Source organism: Cnephaeus nilssonii (genome assembly GCF_951640355.1).
Source record: "Cnephaeus nilssonii genome assembly, chromosome: 11".
NCBI lineage: Eukaryota > Metazoa > Chordata > Mammalia > Chiroptera > Vespertilionidae > Cnephaeus > Cnephaeus nilssonii.
The window spans coordinates 3,954,461-3,975,919 of record NC_137082.1 but is presented as its reverse complement, the minus strand read 5'-3'; the positions used below and the strand labels follow the sequence as shown (position 1 = coordinate 3,975,919).

The window sequence follows — 21,459 nt, the reverse complement described above, 5'->3', positions numbered from 1 at the left end:
CCTTGGGGTTACTGAAGAGAGGCTGAGTAGGCTAAGGTTTAGATCTCCTATCTGCTCAAAACAGCATAATTCATTTTTATCTGTTTGGCACATTGGAGGTTTCATATAAGATTCTGTTTGAAAAATATGGTCTGTGAAAACTACTGGTTAAACAGAATAAAAGGACCTTAAAACATTCTAGGAATAAAAACACTGTTTTAAGTGGTAAAACTCAAGGTTGTTTTTATTAGAGGTTGTAGATCGTGGCTATAGGTGTTCTGAACTGTCATTAATTCCACTTTATATACAGAGGTTAGTACATATCAAGAGAATTTACTATGTAAATATTTGAATATTTACAATGTATTAGGTATTATGCTTACATAATCAGCCTATTTAATTTTTCACAGCCCCATTTTACAGATGAGAAAACAGAGGTGCAGAGGCAATCATCAACTTGTAAAATGTTACATAGGCAGCAAATAATGGAGCCATGCATGGTTTGATTCTGGTTGGGGCACACGCCTGGGATGCGGGCTCAATCCCCAGTGTGGGGGATGTGCAGGAGGCAGCCAATCAATGATGCGCTCTAATCATTGATGTTTCTATCTCTCTTGCCCTTCCTTTCTAAAATCAATTTAAAAAAAGAAAGAAATAGTACATATAACAACACATAAAAGGAATTTTTAATATATTAAATATTCATAGTATTTACCTACCAGTTTTAAAGTTCCTTATGAAACTCTAAAGCAAATACTATAGTCATGCTGTTTTCCTTCCCTTTATAAAAATTTAATCTTTATTATTATTACAGATGTCCCTCTTTTTTCCTGCCATAGCTCCCCTCTACCCAGGCCCCACCTCACCCCAAGCCCTTGCCACCCTATTATCTGTGTCCATAGGTAATGCATACATGCATATAAGATCTTTGTCTCATCTCTTCCCGTACGCCGCCCCCTCCCCCCACAGCCCCATCCCTCTGAGAATTGTCAACTGTTCCATTTCCATGCCCCTGATTCTATTCCACTCACCAGTTTATTCTGTACATCAGATTATTTATTTATTTTTAGATTTAATTGTTGATAGATATGTATTTGTTGCCACTTTTTTGTTCATATTTCTTATCTTTACCTTTTTCTTCTTTCTCTTCTTAAAAAAATAGCTTTCAGCATTTCATATAATACTAGTTTGGTGGTGATGAACTCCTTTAGCTTTTTGTCTGTGAAGCTCTTTATCTGACCTTCAATTCTAAATGATAGCTTTGCTGGGTAGAGTAATCTTGATTGTAGGCTCTTGCTATTCATCACTTTAAATATTTCTTACCACTCCCTTCTGGCCTGCATAGTTTCTGTAGAGAAATCAGCTGACAGTCATATGGGCAAACCCTTGTAGGTAACTGCTTTTTTCTTGCTCCTTTTAAGATTCTCTCTGTGTCTTTTGCCCTTGGCATTTTACTTCTGATGTGTCTTGGTGTGGTCCTCTTTGGGTTTCTCTTATTTGGGTTTCTCTGTGCTTCCTGGACTTGGAAGTCTATTTCTTTCAAGTAGGGGAAGTTTTCTGTCATTATTTCTTCAAATAGGTTTTCAATATCTTGCTCTCTCTCTTCTTCTGGCACTCCATAGTTCGGATGTTAGTATGCTTGAAGTTGTCCCAGAGGCTCCTTACACTATCTTCATATTCTTGGATTCTTTTTTCTCTTGTTTGGGTGTTTTTTGCTTCCTCATATTTCAACTCATTGATTTGATTCTCGGGATCCTCTTGTCTACTGTTGAATTCCTGTATATTATTCTTTATTTCAGTCAGTGTATGCTTAATTTCTGACTGGTCTTTTCCATTTTTTTTGGCATTCTAAGATCCTTGAAAGTCTCACTAAGTCCCTTGGAGGTTTCTAGAAGATTCTTGAGTAACCTTATATCTGTGATTTTGAACTCTATATCCAGTAGTTTGCTTTCTTCTATTTCTTTCATTTGTGACATGTTTCTTTGACTCCACATTTTGGCTACTTTCCTGTGTTTGTTTCTATGTACTGGGTAGCTGCTAAGTCTCCTTGAGTTGATAGAATGGCCTTGTGTAGTAGGTGTCCTATAGGGCTCTGTGGCTCAGCTTCCCCAATCACCTGAGGTGGACACTCTTGGTGCACCCCTTTGTGGGCTGTGTGCACAGTCTTGTTGCAGTTGAGCCTTGATTGCTATTGGTGTCACTGGGAGGAATTGACCTCTGTCCAATTGGCTGCAGGGACCAGCTGAGACTACAGTGGGAGAGCTGCTATGAAGGAGACACCCTTATGAAGCAGAACTTGCTTCAGTAGGGCTTTGGTGCTCATTGAGTCTGCCCCTTGAGTGTGTTGCTTGTGGATGTATAGAGTTGTAATCTGGTATGGTCTCACACTGACCACTAGGTATACTGGCTCTTGGGTCTCCAGGGAGGTGCAAAGTCAGCCACTGCCTGGGGCCATCCAGCAGGAGCTACAGAGAGATCTGCAGATTCCTTCTCATTGTATCAGGTTTGAAAGTGCCCAGATGAAGCCCAGCTGTGAAGCAAGGCAGGCTGGTGCTGGTGCCGGGTCTTGGGCCTTTTGATAAGTTTGGGGCTCTCTGACCCAGCTGCAGCTTGTTTGACAGGCTTTTAGCCTGATAAAAGACAGGGCAGTCATATGCAAAAGCTGCTGCGCATAGTTTGGATGGGGTTTTAATTTGGGTGGGATGGGGTCTCAGGGAATGACCAAGGCAGAGCAAACAGAAATGGCTCCCAGTCAATCCTGCAACTGGGGAGATCCCTGAACAGGAACAATGACTGCTGTGAGCCCCTCCGTCTGGAAGAAAGCCACCCCCGAATTCCTGACAGTCCAGACAGTCCAGTTTCCCCTCGTATGTGTCTGGGTCCCCCAGAGCCTCGCCCAGCACTGGAGCTCAGAGGAAGTGGGAGCTTGTAATTTCAGTTCGTGGTGTTGGCCTTTTAGGAGGAGCAGTTGGGCCTCCAGCAGCCTGTGTGTCACTCAGCTCCAATCTGCACTGGTTTTTATAGCTCATAGTTCTTACTGCCTGTAGGGACTTATTTTCACAGCTCGGGACCCTGGGCTGGGCGTCTGGGACCCCTTGCTCCTCCCGGTGGCCTCCGCAGAGGTGATTTCCCTCCCTATTAAAAAAGCGGCGCAAGCCCTAACCGGTTTGGCTCAGTGGATAGAGCGTCGGCCTGGGGACTGAAAGGTTCAAGGTTTGATTCCAGTCAAGGGCATGTACCGTGGTTGCGGGCACATCCCCAGTAGGAGGTGTGCAGGAGACAGCTGATCAATGTTTCTCTCTCATCAATGTTTCTAACTCTCTATCCCTCTCCCTTCCTCTCTGTAAAAAATCAATAAAATATATATTTAAAAAAAAAGTGGCGCACGTGGGTGCCGGACCAGCCCCTTCCACACCTCCACACTTCCTACCAGTCTCAGTGTGCTTCCTTCTTTCCTTCTCTAGTTGTAGTACTTCCATTCAGTCAGCTTTCCGGCAGTTCTGGATGATGATTGTTCTGTATTTTAGTTGTAATTTTGATGTGGTTGTGAGATGCAGCAAGTATAGGCATTTGCCTATGCTGCCATCTTGGTTCTCCCCCAGTCATACTGTTTTCAACTGCAATTCTTGGCAATTTGCTTTGTCAACTTGTGATTTAGTAACTAAAGGTTACAAACTTTGAATTATGGTAGAATCTGAAACAAGTGTCAGTGTTGCAGGACTAAGCCTATTCAAATCTAGAAAATAAATTACGTAGTATTGATGTATAGACAAATAAGCAGTGCCTCTTTGGAAACAGGCATTTCTATCACAGCACTCTTGCCAGCATGCTGTGCTTCTCACACCACCACTTTCCTCCTGAACAGCAGCTCTAATCAGTCTATTAGGTTTATTGAGGCTATTTTACTTATCAATAGGATCCTCTTCTCCCCCAGACCAGACACAAAAGCTTAAGCAATGTGTATTTGATTAGAGGGAAATGATTTACCCACTTCAAATATATCTGATTAAGGAAAATATTCTATAATCTTACCAAAGAGAATGATTGTGGAATTGGTGAACTTTCTCTTGCACACAGTAAATTTTTCTCATTGTTTTTCAGTGACTTTACTGGACCTTCCACTCCATATTTACTGTTGAAGGATTCAGGTGAGGAAGTTTTTGTATTAGGTGATATGGATTTTGTTATACAATCATGATCCTGAGTAAAATCCCTTTCTGTTATTTTTTCTGTGCCTATATTTATGCACAAGACACAAACAAAAGAGAGATGGCAGGTTTTAATGATGTCTGCTTTAGAATAGCATGATTAATTTAAGTTCTAAGAATATATAATTTATCAAATTCTCAAGTCTTAGCTGTATTTAAAAAGGATAAACTTTCACTAAATCAAGACCAAATTATGTTTAAAATATTATATAAGACTTTGAAAAACATTAAATGGGTCCATTTTAAATGTAATTGTAACCATAAGAATATTCAAAATATTTCCAAACAAAATTATTGATAGTATAAGCTGCAGTATAATGAGCAACCTGACTATTATATACAAGTCACAGAATTTTATGGTTGGAAAGACTTGGAAAATCATTTTGTTTAAATCCTTCATATATAGATGAGGAAATTCATGGCTGCAATAAATCTTAATATAAGTGAATTATCAGTTTTCAGATCAAATCAGGGCGTGTGCATCTGTCTTCTTGAATATGTGCTTATCTGAGATGATAGTATTCCCAAGCATTATGAAAATATTACAGAAAAGAACAAAATAGCCACTTTAGAGGAAGTGTATATGTTAACTGATGTAAGTCTTGAATTTTAACTGAAATTATAGACACTTAGAAATGCTTTAAAACATCCTTTAAAGGAACTGAAAGTATAGAAAGTGCAAATATGAACAACTTCAGTGTCATAGTAACATTGATCCCAAGTCTACTTATACTTAGCAAAGACCAAGTTCTGAGCATTAACTAGTTTAAAAATAAAATTTTGACTACCTATAATCTTAATACACCTCTCAAAATTAGTCTTCAAATTATATTTTCATATAATTAGTTATAATAAGGCTTTTAACTATTCAACTAAAGGAAGAAGAAGATACTGACATCTCATTACTTCTATAGAGGGTGGACTTCCAGGTAAAGACACAGAAGATAAGTCAAGGCTGTTGTCTCTTATAGTAGTACTTTTTAGGAGAGATGAGCTTGCCCATTCTTTTGATATATCCTTGTGTGTTTCCGCAGAGAAGGCATTCTGCTGTTTCTTTGGCAGCTTCATGGTTTTGCTTCTGGAATGGATATTCTCCTCCTAAATGTATTGATAATTTTCAAATTATACTATAATACAAGTAATTTAAATTACATTGAAATAGTTATTAAATGTCTTATATTACTACATATGAGCATAGCAGGGGATGCAACACGAGTAGTGAAAGACTCTAATACACTCAAAGACATATGGGAAATTCACCAGAAATATAATATATACACTATAATAAATACCATAAGAGATAACAATAAAATACTCTAAAGTTCAGGAGATTATACTCAGTTTAGTGAAAGCAGAGAGAGTTCCTGGGTTCCAGGGCTTAGGAGTCTGGAAAGGAGGGTGGGGAGAGAAGGAGTATTGAGGGGATGGAGGCCTGCTGGCACACAGAGTAGACAAGTACAGGTCTCATTTGGAAGCTGCAGGTACTCTGACTGTCACAGCCCTGGGGGTACACTGTAGAGGAGGGGAAATAAGCTTGGAAAGGTATTTTGATCCTTTGAATGTCTGACTACATGGAGATAGATACTCAAAGTTTTTCTTTGAAGAGGGTAAGATGAGAAGGTGGCCTGGGAAGACTGACCCGACTACATGTATAGTAAATTAAAGTAAGAGTGATAGAAACTATGGAGATAAGTTACGAAGTCCTTAGTGTCTTCCAGGTAAGAGATAAGAAGGTTACAAACAAAGGAATATAGAGGTTTAATGATTTAAAATCAGATCAGTGTAATGGCCAGAGACACATACCTATAGTGCCATACTTTTTAGGTTCAAACCATTTGTTTACCACTTCCTAACTGTGCTGATTTGGGCAAATTCCTTCATCTCTCTGTGCCTCAATTTTCTCATTTGTAAAATGAGATGTCAATAATAGTACTAGTACAGGGAACACTAGTTCACTGCTGGTGGGAATGCAGACTGGTGTAGCCATTATGGAAACAGTATGGAGTTTTCTCAAAAAAATTAAAAATGGAACTCCCATTTGACTCAGAGATCCCACTTCTGGGAATATATCTTAAAAATCCTGAAACACCAACTAGGAAGAATAAATGCATCCCTATGTTCATAGCAGCGTTATTTACAATAGCTAAGATTTGGAAACAGCCCAAATGCCCATCAGTAGATGAGTGGATAAAAAAGCTGTGGGACATTTACACAATGGAATATTATGCAGCAGTAAAAAAGAGGGATCTCTTACCCTTTGATATAGCATGGATGAACCTGGAGAATATTATGCTAAGTGAAACAAGCCAATCTGAGAAAGACAGATATCCCATGATCTCACTTATTTGTGGAATCTAATGAACAAAATGAATTGACCAACAAAATAGGACCTGAGGCATGGAGGCATGGAACAGACTGACATACCTTGATGTGGGGTTGGGGGGATGAGAAGAGATAAATCAAAGAACTTATATAGTTATATGCATAGCCCATAGACACGAGCATAGGGTAGTGAAGACTTGGGGGGTGGGTAGGGGCTAGGAGGAAGGGGGAGGGGGAACGGGAGACATCTCTAATACTATCAACAATAAAAATACATATTAAAATAATAATAGTACTAGTCACCTATAGTACTTATGAGATTTTAAGAAGTCAAATTTATAAAGTACATATAGATGTTCCTCAATTTACAGTGGGGTATGTCCCCAAGCCCACTATAAGGTGAAAATATGGTAGTCAAAAATGCACTTACTACATCTAACTACTGAACTTCATTAGTCTCATCTACCTTAAGTGTGCTCAGAACACAATATCCAAAAAACCCTGGCAACACACTGCACTACAGTGTTGTTTGTTGACCCTGGCAATGGTGTGCCTGACTGGGAGCTGCAGCTTGCTGCCCCTGGCCACAAATTGCTAGCCTGGGAAAGATAAAAATTTAAAACCTGAAGAATGGTTTCTACTGCTTTCACACCAGTGTAAAGTCAAAAATTATAAGTTGAACCATTGTGAGTTGAGGACTATCCGCACTTAAAATAGTACCTGGCACATTATAAACAACATTTAAAAATAAATATTTTTTAATTGATTTCAGAGAGGAAGGGAGAGGGAGAAAGAGACAGAAGCATCAATGATGAGAGAGAACCATCGATCGGCTGCCTCCTGAATGCCCCCCACTGGGGACGAGAGCCCACAACCCGGGCATGTGCCCTTGACCGGAATCGAACCCGGGACCCTTCAGTCGTCAGGCCGATGCTCTATCCACTGAGCCAAACCGGCCAGGGCTAAACACCATTTTTTAAAACTTCATTTTAATAAGCTTTCAAGCACAAGTGAGTAGGGATGTCTGTGACATTATGAGATTTAAGGAAGAAGTCAGGGATGCTCAGAGATAGAATAGTGTATGAGAAGAACCTCAGATCCAGTAGTTTTACTTTCAATCAATATCAGTCTGTACTTTCTTGAAGCATAATTTTGGAAAGATCAAGTACTTCTCTAATTCAAGGAGAAGTACAAATTCTTAAAGTTACAATTCTACTAGAGTCAAACATCTGTTTTGTAACACTAATGCCAACTTATTACAAACATTATATTGCCTAATGATCAATTTTTAGAATTATATAAGTTTTCTCATACAGAGGATTAAATCTTAAAAAGAAGTGAACAGATACATTTGACATTTTTAAAAAATTCTATATTTAGTATTTTAAAGGCTTTTAGAAATTATTAATCTAAATTGTTTCTATTTACCTTTACTAGCAATTTCTCTTTCAATGAGTGTGAAACTTCTTGTTCACATTCTGATTCTGAATTTGAGAGATCTTTATAATTTTTTCTGGTGTTTGCTGCTCTTCGTGGAAGTCTGGTTCTCCCATCTGGAATGGTTTCATCTACCTTTTTGGTGATATTCTTCTTGGGTGTCTTTGGGAGAAAAATTCCTGAATATTATATCAATATTTGAGTTACAAGAAACACAAGTTATTTGCTATAATACATTTCTAGAAATAAAAGAGATTTCTGATTAATATTTTTTAAATGACTGAAGAGAGAATTTTATAAAAAAGACTGGAATACACCAGAATAATACTTAGTGATAAAAATCTAAAGAATATCACGTACTGTATGATTTCAATTACATATGGAATCTCAAAAACAAAACAGAAACCAACTCATAGATACAGAGAACAAATTGACAGCTGCCAAAAGGGGAGAGAGGAGGACAAAGGGGATAAAGATTAAGAAGCACAAACTTCCAGTTATATATTTTAAAAAGACTGGATTTTATATTTCTATTCCAAATATCTTCTCTATTGCCTTTTTATCCCTGTCATTAAAGGTTTGAAAGGCCTGATTTATATTACCTAATTTAAGTATAAAAGAGAGAGAAAAAAAGAGATGTCAAAAATACCTTTCACCACAGAATAAAATAGACCTAAAACAGGCTAACATGATTAAAAAGGCAGAAGGTAGGAGTAAGGGTGCAAAGACTGACACAATTATGAGAAATAAGTGACTGATAAGGATAAAATTATGTGATGACACATGAATTTTTTTTTTTTTTTTTTTTGATGACAAAGAAAAGGTAGTTTGAACACAAACTTGCAAGTTTTACCATTTTAGATCTTGGTTGTTCTCTTTCCAAAGATGGTCCTGCAATTTAAGAAAATAAGGTTAAAATTGTCAAATGGATAAAAACTGGCATTAAAACTTATTAGATAATGGCCACTCGAACAGGTGTAAGATATCTCATTGTAGTTTTGATTTGCATTTCCCTAATTGGCAGTGAGGTTGAATAAGTCAGTTAGAAAAAGCTAAGAACCATATGATTTCACTCATATGTGGGATATAAAACTGAAACTCATGAACACAAACAGCAGCATGGTGGTTGCCAGAGGGAAGCAGGTGGGAGCAGAAGGGCGTTATAATGCAAGGTTACAGAAGATTTGACTTTGGGTGGTGGACACATGGTACCATATACAGATTTTATAACATAGAAACCCACACCTGAAACCTCACTTATGTTGACCAATGTCACCCCAATCAATTTAATAAATAAATAAATAAATAAATAAATAAATAAATAAATAAATCTTATTAGAATATTTCTGTATATAAGTTGAAATCACAGAAAATAAAAATACATCTTTAAACTCATTCAAACTTTAAATTTAAAGATGATTTGAGGACAAATTGACGTTGAAAACTTTAACTGTATAGTATTTGATATGATGTGACTTACCCATTTCCCTTCTCCTTTATATTATAAAACTTTTTAAACATACAACAGAATATATAACATAAGTTATAAAGTTAACACCCATGATGCTACTATTCAGTTTAGGAACTACAGTGGAACCTCGGTTATCAAACTTAATGCGTTCCAGAAGGCTGTTCAAGAAGCAATTTGTTCAAAAACTAAATTGTTTTTTCCCATTAGAAATAAGGTAAATTGAATTAATCTGTTTCAGACCCCCAAATAATTCCATTTTATTTAATCCTAGAGGCCCGGTGCATGAAATTCATGCACGGGTGGGGTCCCTAGGCCTGGCCAATGATCAGGGCCAATTGGGGCCAGACTGATCAGGGCCCAGCTGGAGAGGAGGCAACGGTTGCCAGGCCAGGTGCAGAAGGAACGGATGCCGGTTACCACCACCACCATGTAGTTCCCTGCCTCCCTCCCCACCTCCCTCCTTTACCGCCGTGCCACCACTGCGGTGGGTGGGCAGCGTGCTGATGGGGGCCTGCCAGCCGGAGGGAGGAACAAGACATGGAGTTTGGCTGCTGGCCCTGAGGAGGGAGCCAGCCCTCAGCTGCCTGGGAAAGGGGCCACGTCTGCCGCCACCCATTCCTGGTTCCCCATCCCAACCCCGGGGGCTGGCCCTGATTGGGTGATCGGGGCCTGCCGGCTGCGGGGAAGGGACCCCAGGAGGTTGGCCAGCTGGGGGGGAGGGGACTGCGGGAAGGTGGCCAGCTGGGGGAGGTTGGCTGTGGGAGTGCACTGACCACCAGGAGGCAGCTCCTGCATTGAGCGTCTGCCCCCTGGTGGTCAGCGTGCATCATAGTAACCAGTTGTTAAGTCGCTTAGGCTTTTATATATATAGATTTCTTATATATAATATAATGTGTAACGTACTGTTTAATCTATAAACACTTCCACCCTCTACTAGCCTTTAAATGAATTTTTAATATATCACTGCCTCTGAAATGCTATCACGAACTAACTGCTTTTCCTTTATCCAATCAACAACAGTGATGGCCCATGATTGTTTTTTTATGAGCACTTTCACATCCTTAGCAACATTAATACTCTTTTTTTTTAATTGCTGATGAAATCAATGATTAACACAATTTTAAAACATAAAGAGACCATCAATAGTGTTAATGTTGCTCTAGCTGGTTTGGTTCAGTGGGTAGAGCGTTGGCCTGCAGACTAAAGGGTCCCTGGTTTGATTTCAGTCAAGGGCACAAAACAATTCACTTGGAAGTTCAATTTTATAAGAAATTACTGACTACAATATTCTAACCTTTCATGTTTCCCAAGATCTCTAATCTACTTTGTCTTTGTTTGTACATCTTCCCACTAGACTGTAAGTTCCTTGAGAACATGTGAATCTTATGTTTCTCCAATGCTTCAAAGTCCACTAACTATGACTAGATCTAGGATATCTTTGAACAATTTCCCACAAATTTGATCTACATTCTAATTACTGCAATACTTTATCCTCTGAGCACACTAAGCTACTTCATACTTCTGTCTCTTTTTTTATGATAATCCTGCTGCTTCTTTTCCTTATGCATATGACGGGCCTCTCATCTGATTTCAAGAATCAGCCTCATATCTAAACACATGACAAAGTTCATTTCCATATCTCTATTTTTATTTCTTTTTAAGCCATTACCTCCTCTCCCCGCAACCCCCATAGGTTGCTACTGGTTATTTTTATCCTGAAATAAAATAAAAGCTGATTCCCATACAAGTACAGGAAGCTCATAGTGTACCAAATAAGATGAACCCAAAGAGGCCCACACCAAGACACATCATAATTAAAATGCAAAAGGTTAAAGACAAAAAAATCTTAAGAGCAGCATGAGAAAAGAAGTTAGTTTCCTACAAAGAAGCTCCCATAAGACTATCAGCTGATTTCTCAACAAAAACTTTGCAGGCAAGAAGAAATTGGCAAGAAATATTCAAAGTGATGAAGAGCAAGGACTTACAATCAAGACTACTCTATCCAGCAAAGCTATCATTTAGAATCAAAGGATATATGTAGAGTTTCCCAGACAAGGAAAAGCTAAAGGAATTTATCCCAAACCAGTATTACGTGAAATGTTAAAGGGTATTCTTAAAGAAGTAGAAGAAGAATAAATAAAAAATATGAACAATAATATGGCAACAAATATATATATATATATATATATATATATATATATATATATATATATATGAATCTAAAAACAAAATAAATGAAGAAGCAGAACACAAACAGACTGATAAATACAGAAAACATTTTTGATAGTTGCTAGATGGCAAGGGTTTTGGAATGGGTAAAAAAAATGAAGGGATTCAGTGGTGCAAATTGGTTGGTACAGAATAGTTATGGGGTTGTAAAATATAGCATAGGGAATATAGTCAATAATATTTTAATAACTATGTATGGTGTCAGGTGGGTACTAAATTTATCAGGATGATCACATAATAAGTTATATAATGTCAATCACTAGGGTGTACATGTGAAACTAATATAATATTGTATGTCAAATGTAATTGAAAAAAAATGACTTTAAAGTAAAAAAGCTGATTCCCTTAAAATAAATATAAATTTAACAGCTCAGGTCTGTTGTCTTCTATTAAAAAATAGAATATATAAAGTCTTTGTGGTTTAGTAAACATTAAAATTAATGTTAAATAAGGAAAATGGTCATTATGTCTAGCCCAAAACACATACCTCAAACCCTTATCCAACTACTTCAGGAGATTTGCTAGAGAAAGCAGAAGCCATATGCTAGCAAAAGATTCTGTGAAAGATTTGGGCAAAAATATTTCTGCAAGAAAATTGTTTTCCTTTCAATATATTTTTGCTGCATCTATATCAATTCCTAAGACTTATGTGTGTTGGGTATGGCAGGAAATGGGGATGTTGTCCACACTTTGATTTTATTTAGGGTGCTGGGTTCATGAGTACTTAATAGAATTATTCACAATAAATATCCAATAACTGAGTAACAGTAGGCCAAGAACAGACACATGGTGACAGTATATCATGAACCAAAGATCATCATAAATTGTATTTTATATCCCTAACGATCCCATTTTAAAAAAGCAATTTAAATATAACCATGTTACAAAAGTAATAATTAAAAAAAGCAAAACCACTATAGTGTTTATGTATTTGCTTTCACTCTTTTATCTATTCATAAGGGTGTATAATAAAAAATACTATCCACATACAAAAATATATTTAGCTACCAACAGCATTTTATATAGCTGAAATAGTAAAATTATTTTTAACATTTCGCTATAAAGTGATTTCTTACTTGATTTCCCACGTTTCTCTTTCTTCTTCACACTTTTATTTCTGCTATATCCTATTAGCTGTGGTTTCGATTTTGATTCTCTTAGCCAGCTAATGTCAGTCTTGCCATCATCACAGCTGTATTCTGTGTCAGTATCACTAAAGAGGTTTTTATTTTTATGTCTTCTTACAACCTATTAAAAAAAAAGAATACTTGTAATAGATGAAGAAATGTGTCTTATATGTCATCCAAAAGTAAGTTAAGCCAAAAAAAAAAAAAAAGAGCCACAAACAAAACAACAAACAGAAAAACTAATTTCTCATGTTTTTAGCAAACTAATCTACCTGGCATTAAGGACCTATCCAAGAAGTCACTTGGAAATCCAGATCAGAGATTTGTATTTTGTTTTCTGTGTTGTGTTAATTAAAAGCTAAATCACATCAGCTTGCCTCCATAGAGACATAATCTATTACCATCAAAGAAAGGAACTAAAGTTGTCACATCTATTACTAGATGATCACAGTAGCTCAGAGACCATTAAGAAAAGTCAAATTGGGAATATGGATAAGCTCTGAGGAAAAAAATGATCTACTTATTTATGTTTTCCAGTTCTGTAACAATCTTTGGTATTGGAAAATTATAGAAATACTAGTTTTAATATCAGGATATTATAACTTACTTTTTTATCTTTGGTTTTGAGAGAAGGTTCGAATTCATCATGATTCCTTAAACCAACCCTTAAACAAAAATATACATAAATTTTTATTAATCTTAAGTACTTTTTTTCTTAAGGTAGCATGCACTGAACAGTTAGCTTTACTCTTTACTAATATCCTTCCTAATAAAACAGTAATATGCAAATTGACCGTACCTTCGCTACACCCATAAGCCACACCCACCAGCCAACAGGAGCAAATATACACATTAAACCAGCAAAAATGGCGGGGGGAGGGGGCAGTGCTCGCTGCCGGTGGGATCCAAGCCATGATGGCAGACTGGGGCAGGCGGTTAGTGCCGGCAGCCGGCTGACCAAGTCCTGGATAGGGGCTTCGAGTCAGCCACCGGGATCACTGACCAGGGCAGGCAGCGTGGGTTAGCGCCCCCAGCCGCCTACCCAGGTCTGCCATCACGGATCATGGACCAGGGAAGGCGGTGTGGGTTAGCGCTGGCAGCTGCCTGACCAGGTCCCGGATAGGGGTCATGGACCATGGCAGGCAGCGTGGGTTAGTGCCGGCAGCCGCCTGCCCAGGTCCGCCATCACGGATCACGGATCACGGACCAGGGCAGGCGGCGTGGGTTAGTGCCCGTAGCCGCCTGCCCAGGTCCATGATCATGGATCACGGACCAGAGCAGGCGGCATGGATTAGCGCCGGCGGCCGCCTGCCCAGGTCCGCCATCACGGATCACGGACCAGGGCAGGCGGCATGGGTTAGCACCGGCAGCCGCCTGACCAGGTCCTGGATAGGGGCTTCGAGTCAGCCGCCGACAGCAGCCACTGACTCAAAGCCCCTATCAGGGATCATGGACCAGAGCAGGCGGCGTGGATTAGCGCAGGCAGCCGCCTGCCCAGGTCTGCCATCACGGATCACGGACCAGGGAGGGCGGCGTGGGTTAGCGTCCGCAGCCGCCTGCCCAGGTCCGCCATCACGGAGCACGGACCAGGGCAGGCCGCATGGGTTAGCGCTGGCAGCCGCCTGCCCAGGTCTGCCATCATGGATCACAGACCAGGGCAGGCCGCATGGGTTAGCGCCCGCGGCCGCCTGACCAGGTCCACGATAGGGACTTAGAGTCTAGCATAACAAAAATAATATTCAGCAAAAGCAGGAGACAAGGTTTCATAAGTTCTCCCCCAGGTCACCACTGTTCTCTTATACATTTTAATTATCCCAGACTTTGCCTGATGGGATTTGATTTGAATTATGCCTGATAGAGATTACATGGCATGAATTGTAGGCTCATTCTTTTTGTGGTTGCCTGACTGAGAAAGGCCTTGGGATGAGAGAAGGCACTTTTATTTTCCTTTTTCATTCTATAGAGACTGAGGAATTATAGTTATATGAAGAAGTTAGTGAGAGAATGAAAGTCTCATGCTATATTTTTCTGTAAGTTTTATCATGTAGACTATCAAAAACTGGGTGGGATCCTTTTCAAGAGGTGTTACAAAAATTATGTTGGAATTAACATTCAAGAATAAAAGGAGAGAAGTGAGTGGTGGGTAAAGGAAAGAACTTTGTCCTAGAAACCAAATAGAAGCCACATAAACCTTCAGATTCTTACTCATTGTGCTTTGGAGGTATTAAAGGATAATTTTTAAAAAAGGTAAAATCATGACTCATAATCTGTATAGATAAAAGGCTAAGTGACCGACATTTGTCCATCCGTCTGACCAACCAGTACATATGACACACACTGGAAATTTAAAAATAAACTTTGACTCGCACACGTGCCATACATATAAAGCTCTCGCTGGCGCTACTTTGAATGTTGCATTTGGTGGGAAAGTTCTTTTCAGAGGGGATTTTTGTGCCACCATGCTATACGATTGGCCATAGTACAAATAAGTTAAAAGTACTGTAGTGTTTGGGGATGTTTCAGATAGTTGTCTCTTAAAACAAATATGAGATCAGAGGATTCTGCTTATAGTGAATGGTTAGTAAAACTTGGAGATGGCAAACTTGATAGCAGTTTTCATTTAGGAATGGATATTATTGAAATTCCCCATGAAATGATTTTTAATGGATCTATTATTAAAGCCACCTTTGGAAATAGTACATCTATAGATAATATTAAAAATATATCTAAACGTGCAATTCTTTGTTCAAAAAATGAGCACGTTCAAAAATTAAATGAAGAAATTTTGGATATACTTGATGGAGATTTTCACACCTATTTGAGTGATGATTCCATTGACTCAACAGATGATGCTGAAAAGGAAAATTTTCCTATTGAATTTCTTAATAGTATTACTCCTTCTGGAATGCCGTGTCATAAATTAAAATTGAAAATGGGTGCAATCATCATGCTATTGAGAAATCTTAATAGTAAATGGGGTCTTTGTAATGGTACCAGATTTATTATCAAAAGATTGCGACCTAACATTATCAAAGCTGAAATATTAACAGGATCTGCAGAGGGAGAGATTGTTCTGATTCCAAGAATTGATTTGTCCCCATCTGACACTGGCCACCCATTTATATTAATTCGAAGATAGTTTCCCGTTATGCCAGCATTTGTGATGACTATTAATAAATCACAAGGACAAACTCTAGACAGAGTAGGAATATTCCTACCTGAACCCGTTTTTGGACATGCTTAGTTAATGTTGCTTCTCTCTCTCTCTCTCTCTCTCTCTCTCTCTCTCTCTCTCTCTCTCTCTCTCTTTTTTTTTTAAGTATTTTTAAAAAATATTTTATTGATTTTTTTACAGAGAAGAAGGGGAGGGACAGAGAGATAGAAACATCGATGAGAGAGAAACATCGATCAGCTGCCTCCTGCACACCTCCTACGGGGGATGTGCCCGCAACCAAGGTACATGCCCTTGACCGGAATCGAACCTGGGACCTTTCAGTCCACAGGGCGATGCTCTATCCACTGAGCCAAACCAGTTATGGCTGTTGCTTTCTCTTGAGTTCAAAGAGCATGTTACGTTAAAGTTAAAGTTGTAAATACTTTATCTCAAGGGAAATTAGTCAAGCACTCTGAAAGTGTTTTTACTCTTAATGTGGTATACAGGGAGATATTAGAATAAGTTTAATCACTTTATCAGTCATTATTTGCATCAATGTTGTTTTTATATTACGAGTTTGTTATTGTTGTTATATCATTTTGTTATTGTTTAGTTATTAATAAAATTATGTATTATTTTCCTATACATTGTACTCATTTCCTTTTATCTCTCACACTTTTATTATAGAGAAAGGGCAAATAGCAATATTAAAATATTTCATCTAATTAATTCCCTTTCAATGTGCATGAATTTCGTGCACCAGGCTACTAGTATATATATAAACCTTATATGCAAATAGACCAAACGGTGTGACGTGTGCTGACCACCAGGGGGCACACACGGAACATGGTGGGCATAGGCAGCAGGCAGCAGAGTGTGGAACATGATGGGCGTTGGCCGTGGCAGGATGGTGGAGCAGGTGAGCAGGGGCGCCAAACCAAGGTGGGGCACCAGTCGCTGTCATTGGGGCAAGCCTCTGGTGGTTACTGAAAATCCTTTGCTCCCATGTGCCACAGTCCCACCTGGTGCTCGCACCTGCTGCCAGCCCCAATCATCCCTGAGGGCTTCTCCACCTTCCCCTGCTCCTGAGGGGCAATCGGGGCAACAGCTGCCACTCGCACCCACTGACGGTACTGGCCCCACTCGCACCTGCTGCTGGCACTGGCCCCAATTGCTCTGCGCCGTCAGCACATGGGAGCAGCAGCAGAGGCGGGAGCGGGGCTGCCAGCAGACAAGGGGCTGGGGTGGGAGGGGCCGGGCAGGGGCACAGAGGATGAGCTGAGACCCGCCCCTGTGCCCACAACAGCCTAGCGGTCCACAGTTCATTTCAAGGTGCATGAATTTGTGCACTGGGCCCCTAGTTCACTTATATAATTCTAGCCAAGTGACTTTTCCTCTCTGACCTCACTTAATTATAAAATTACAAGATTAGATGAAAGTACTACTAAGTCCTTTCAGTTTTATCATGTAAGATGTACAACTAATACTAAAAGTGCACAGAATCTGGCCCTAGCTGGTTTGGTTCAGTGGATAGAGTGTTGGCCTAAGGACTGAAGGGTCCCGGGTTCGATTCCAGTCAAGGGCACATTACTAGAAGGGTTTCAGGCTTGATCCCCAGTAGGGGATGTGCAGGAGGCAGCCAATTAATGATTCTCTCTCATCACTGATGTTTCTATCTCTCTCTCCCTCTCCCTTCTTCTCTGAAATCAATAAAACAATAAATAAAGAAGTGCACAGAATCTGCATTATTAACTTTAGAAACATAGTTGACTATTGAAAAACATAGGATTTGAACTGTGCAGATTCCCTTATACACAGATTATTTTCAATAACTACTGCAAATGAATTTTCTCTTCCTTATGATTTTCTTTACATTTTTTCTCTAGCTTACTTTACTGTAAGAATACTGTATATAATACATGCAATATACACAGTATGTGTTATCAACTGTTCATGTTATTGGCAAGGCTTCTGGGTCAACAGTAGGGTATTAGTAATTAAGTTTTGGGGGAGTCAAAAGCTATACTCAAATTTTTAACTACATAGGGGGTTGGTGCTCCTAACTTCCGTGTTGTTCAAGGGTCAACTATAAATGCTGAAATAATCTATATATATTAAAACCTAAGCGACCAGAAAACCATACGACCAGCCGGTACCTGTGATGCTCACTAACCACCAGGGGGCAGACGCTCAATGCAGGAGCTGCCCTGTGGTGTTCAGTGTGCTCCCACAGTGGGAGCACTGCTCAGCTGATAGATGGGTGCCAGACCCCAGGCTCATGGCTGGCAAGTGCAGCTGAGGTAGCTCAAGCCTCTCCCATGGACACTCCCCCTGCACGCCCTGGAGGCAGGCAAAGCGGGCTGAGATGAGCATGAGTGGCACCCAGCCCAGCTCGGGCTCCTCCCTGGCTGCCTGCCACTTTGTGCACTACTTTATGTTATGTGAGATCGATGCGGACAGCGGGCTGGAGCCCGATGAGCTGGCGGGTAAGGCCAGGCTGCAGTGTCGTGGAGGTCCACTGATCCCTGCAGGCCAAGCTGGGGGACGCCACTGGTACACGAATCCATGCACCGAGCCTCTAGTAGGATAATAATGGGAGTAATCATGACAGTAGCATTTTTATTCACTCTTTTCATATATTAAAAATTCTCAGATAAACGGGAAGGAAATGTTTAAGAAAAAGAACAATTGAGACAAGTATATTTTAATCTGATTCAACTAATTATAATAAAGCACTTACAATTTTATTGAATTATCCATACAGGCTTCTCTAGCTGTAGCTTGAAATTCCTGGATCTATATTGTGAGTAAGCATTAAATTTTTTTTTCTTAGTGTCAAAATAAGGTAAACAAAAATTAAAAGAAATAAACACAAAATCTAGTTTCTATCACTTCATATAGTCTTAAGATGTGACAATAAAATTCAGTTTAGAAAGCTACAACTGTAAAATATACTAAAAATAAAATAAAGAGTAACTGTTTTAAATTTTCAAGCCAATTTTAAATATTTTAAATTATTGTATCTATAAGAAAAGTGATTTTCTTGATGAAATAGTCTGAGTTTCTCCATGTCCCAATTACTCATTTTTCTCTACTTCAGTGCGAAGGACTTGAAAGGAAACTAAATATAGCTAGGTAAATACTAAACAAATTTTAAAATATTTAAAAATGTTTGGAAAGAGACTTCAGGTGGTGAGCACACATGGAGTATATAGATGTCGTATTACAAAGTTTTACACTTAAATTCATATGTTATTAACCAATGTTACTCCAATAAATTTAATAAAAATAAATAGAATATATATTTTAAAATATTTTAAAGCACATTTATATGAGGATGTAAATAAAATATATACACTAATAACTGCATCATAGTTACAAAATAAATACTGAATAAATACAAAATAACTACAGATTTCTAGCTTACCCCAAGTTTTATAATAGGCTCATCAGCTCCATTCAAATTAAAATTGTAAACATCATTCCTGTAAAAATGAAGAGAATTATTAACTCCATTATATAATAAACTTGTTTTCTTCAAATATAAATTATAAAATTTATGAAAAATTACTTACAATGAATGTTCAGAAGTAACATTAACAAAAGTAGTCTTCAATTGTCTATAACTTTTTTTCTGACCTTTTTCCTAAATACAAAAGAAGTTTACATAAAACTATTCAAAGTTGTACATTATTATACTTGGAAAATAAATAACATATGCAATTAAATTTTCATATACTTTTAGTTGTTTTTCCACTGATATAAATTTTACATTTGTAACAGTTTCTTTAATGTGAATTAAATAAAAGCATTAAATATCCATACTTAAAAATCCTGAAGACTGCCCAGCCGGCGTGGCTCAATGGTTGAGCATTGACCTATATAAACCAGGAGGTCATGGTTTGATTCCCAGTCAGAGCATATGCTTGAGTTGTGGGCTCAATTCCCAGTAGAGGGTGTGCAGAAGGCAGCCAATCAATGATTCTCTCTCATCATTGATGTTTCTCTCTCTCTCTTTCCCTCTTCCTTCCTCTCTGAAATTAATAAAAATATATTTTAAAAATACTGAAGACTTCAGTATTAACTAAAAACATAATAGAAAGTATTAAAAATCAAATACAAAATATAAGATCTTATTGAACACTCGAGGCCCGGTGCACAAAATTCGTGCACGGGGGAAGGGGGTGTCCCTCAGCCCAGCCTGCACCCTCTCCAATCTGGGACCCCTTGAGGGATGTCCGACTGCCTGTTTAGGCCCGATCCCACCGGGCCTAAACGGGCAGTTGGACATCACTCTCACAATCCAGGACTGCTGGCTCCCAACCACTCACCTGCCTCTGCCTAATTGCCCCTAACCACTTCTGCCTGCCAGCTTGATCACCCCCTAACCACTCCACTGCCAGTCTGATGGACGCCTAACTGCTCCCTGGCCGGCCGGATTGCCCTAACTGCCCTCCCCTGCTGGCCTGGTCACCCCTAACTGCCCTCCCCTGCCAGTCTGGTCACCCCTAACTATCCTCCCCTGCTGGCCTGGCCCCCCCCAACTGCCCTCCCCTACAGGCCTGGTCCTCCATAACTGTCCTCCCCTGCTGGCCTGGTCTCCCCCACCTGCCCTCCTCTGCTGGCCCGGTCACCCCTAACTGCCCTCCCATGCAGGCCTGGTCCCTCACAACTGCCCTCCCCTGCAGGCCTGGTCCCCCCAACTGCCCTCCCCTGCAGGCCTGGGTCCCCCTACAACTGCCTTTCCTTGCTGGCCTGGTCTCCCCCAACTGCCCTCCTCTGTCAGCCTGGTCACCCACAACTGCCCACAACTGCCCTCCCCTGTCAGCCATCTTGTGGTAGCCATCTTGTGTTCACATGGGGGCAGCCATCTTTGACCACATGGGGGCGGCCATCTCGTGTCTTGGAGTGATGGTCAATTTGCATATTACTCTTTTATTAGATAGGATAGGTAAAATGACCTCTCTGGTATTCTACAAGCTGAATTTTAGTGATTCTAGAATCACACACACACACACAAAGCACTTTTTAAATACTCATTTGCTTTAAATTCTTAAATAGAGAATCTTTGGGACAGGCTAAGGTTTATGTAAAATCTCAAGTGAAAGGCTCAAAATTTTGTCAATCAACTAGGGCTCTTAGGGAAAAATATGTGTGAGATTATTCCTATAGACTACTGTTCAAAATATATTCAACCTGATCAAAAAGTAGTGAGGGCAGAAAAGTTGCTAAATAAAATTCCATAAGACAAGGAAGCAGCCCTAGCGGGTTTGGCTCAATGGATAGTCGGCCTTTGGACTTGAAGGGTCCCTGGTTCAATTCTGGCCAAGGGCACATGCCCGGGTTGCAGGCTTGATCCCCAGTGTCGGGCGTGCAGGAGGCAGCTCATCAATGATTTCTCTCATCATTGATGTTTCTATCTCTCTATCCTTCTCCTTTCCACTCTGAAATCAATAAAAATATATTTAAAAAAAAAAAGACAAGGAAGTAGCAACAGGTATATTTCCATAAGACAAGGAAATTGGAAGTAGC

At 39.5% G+C, this 21,459-nt stretch overlaps 1 protein-coding gene across 1 annotated transcript in view; it reads right to left on the bottom strand.

Annotated features, from left to right (window-relative positions):
* SYCP2 (synaptonemal complex protein 2) overlaps nucleotides 1-21,459 on the bottom strand; it is a gene marked incomplete at its 3' end in the record, with an annotated part of 87,912 nt that overhangs the window by 8,655 nt on the left and 57,798 nt on the right. Inside the window, exons 25-33 of the mRNA XM_079784689.1 lie at nucleotides 19,503-19,573; nucleotides 19,355-19,412; nucleotides 18,668-18,723; nucleotides 13,381-13,438; nucleotides 12,723-12,894; nucleotides 8,800-8,837; nucleotides 7,938-8,108; nucleotides 5,080-5,285; nucleotides 4,012-4,219 (exon numbers count right to left, since the gene is read on the bottom strand). Coding sequence (XP_079640815.1) covers nucleotides 4,012-4,219; nucleotides 5,080-5,285; nucleotides 7,938-8,108; nucleotides 8,800-8,837; nucleotides 12,723-12,894; nucleotides 13,381-13,438; nucleotides 18,668-18,723; nucleotides 19,355-19,412; nucleotides 19,503-19,573 — 1,038 coding nt within the window. The remainder of the gene's footprint in view (nucleotides 1-4,011; nucleotides 4,220-5,079; nucleotides 5,286-7,937; nucleotides 8,109-8,799; nucleotides 8,838-12,722; nucleotides 12,895-13,380; nucleotides 13,439-18,667; nucleotides 18,724-19,354; nucleotides 19,413-19,502; nucleotides 19,574-21,459) is intronic.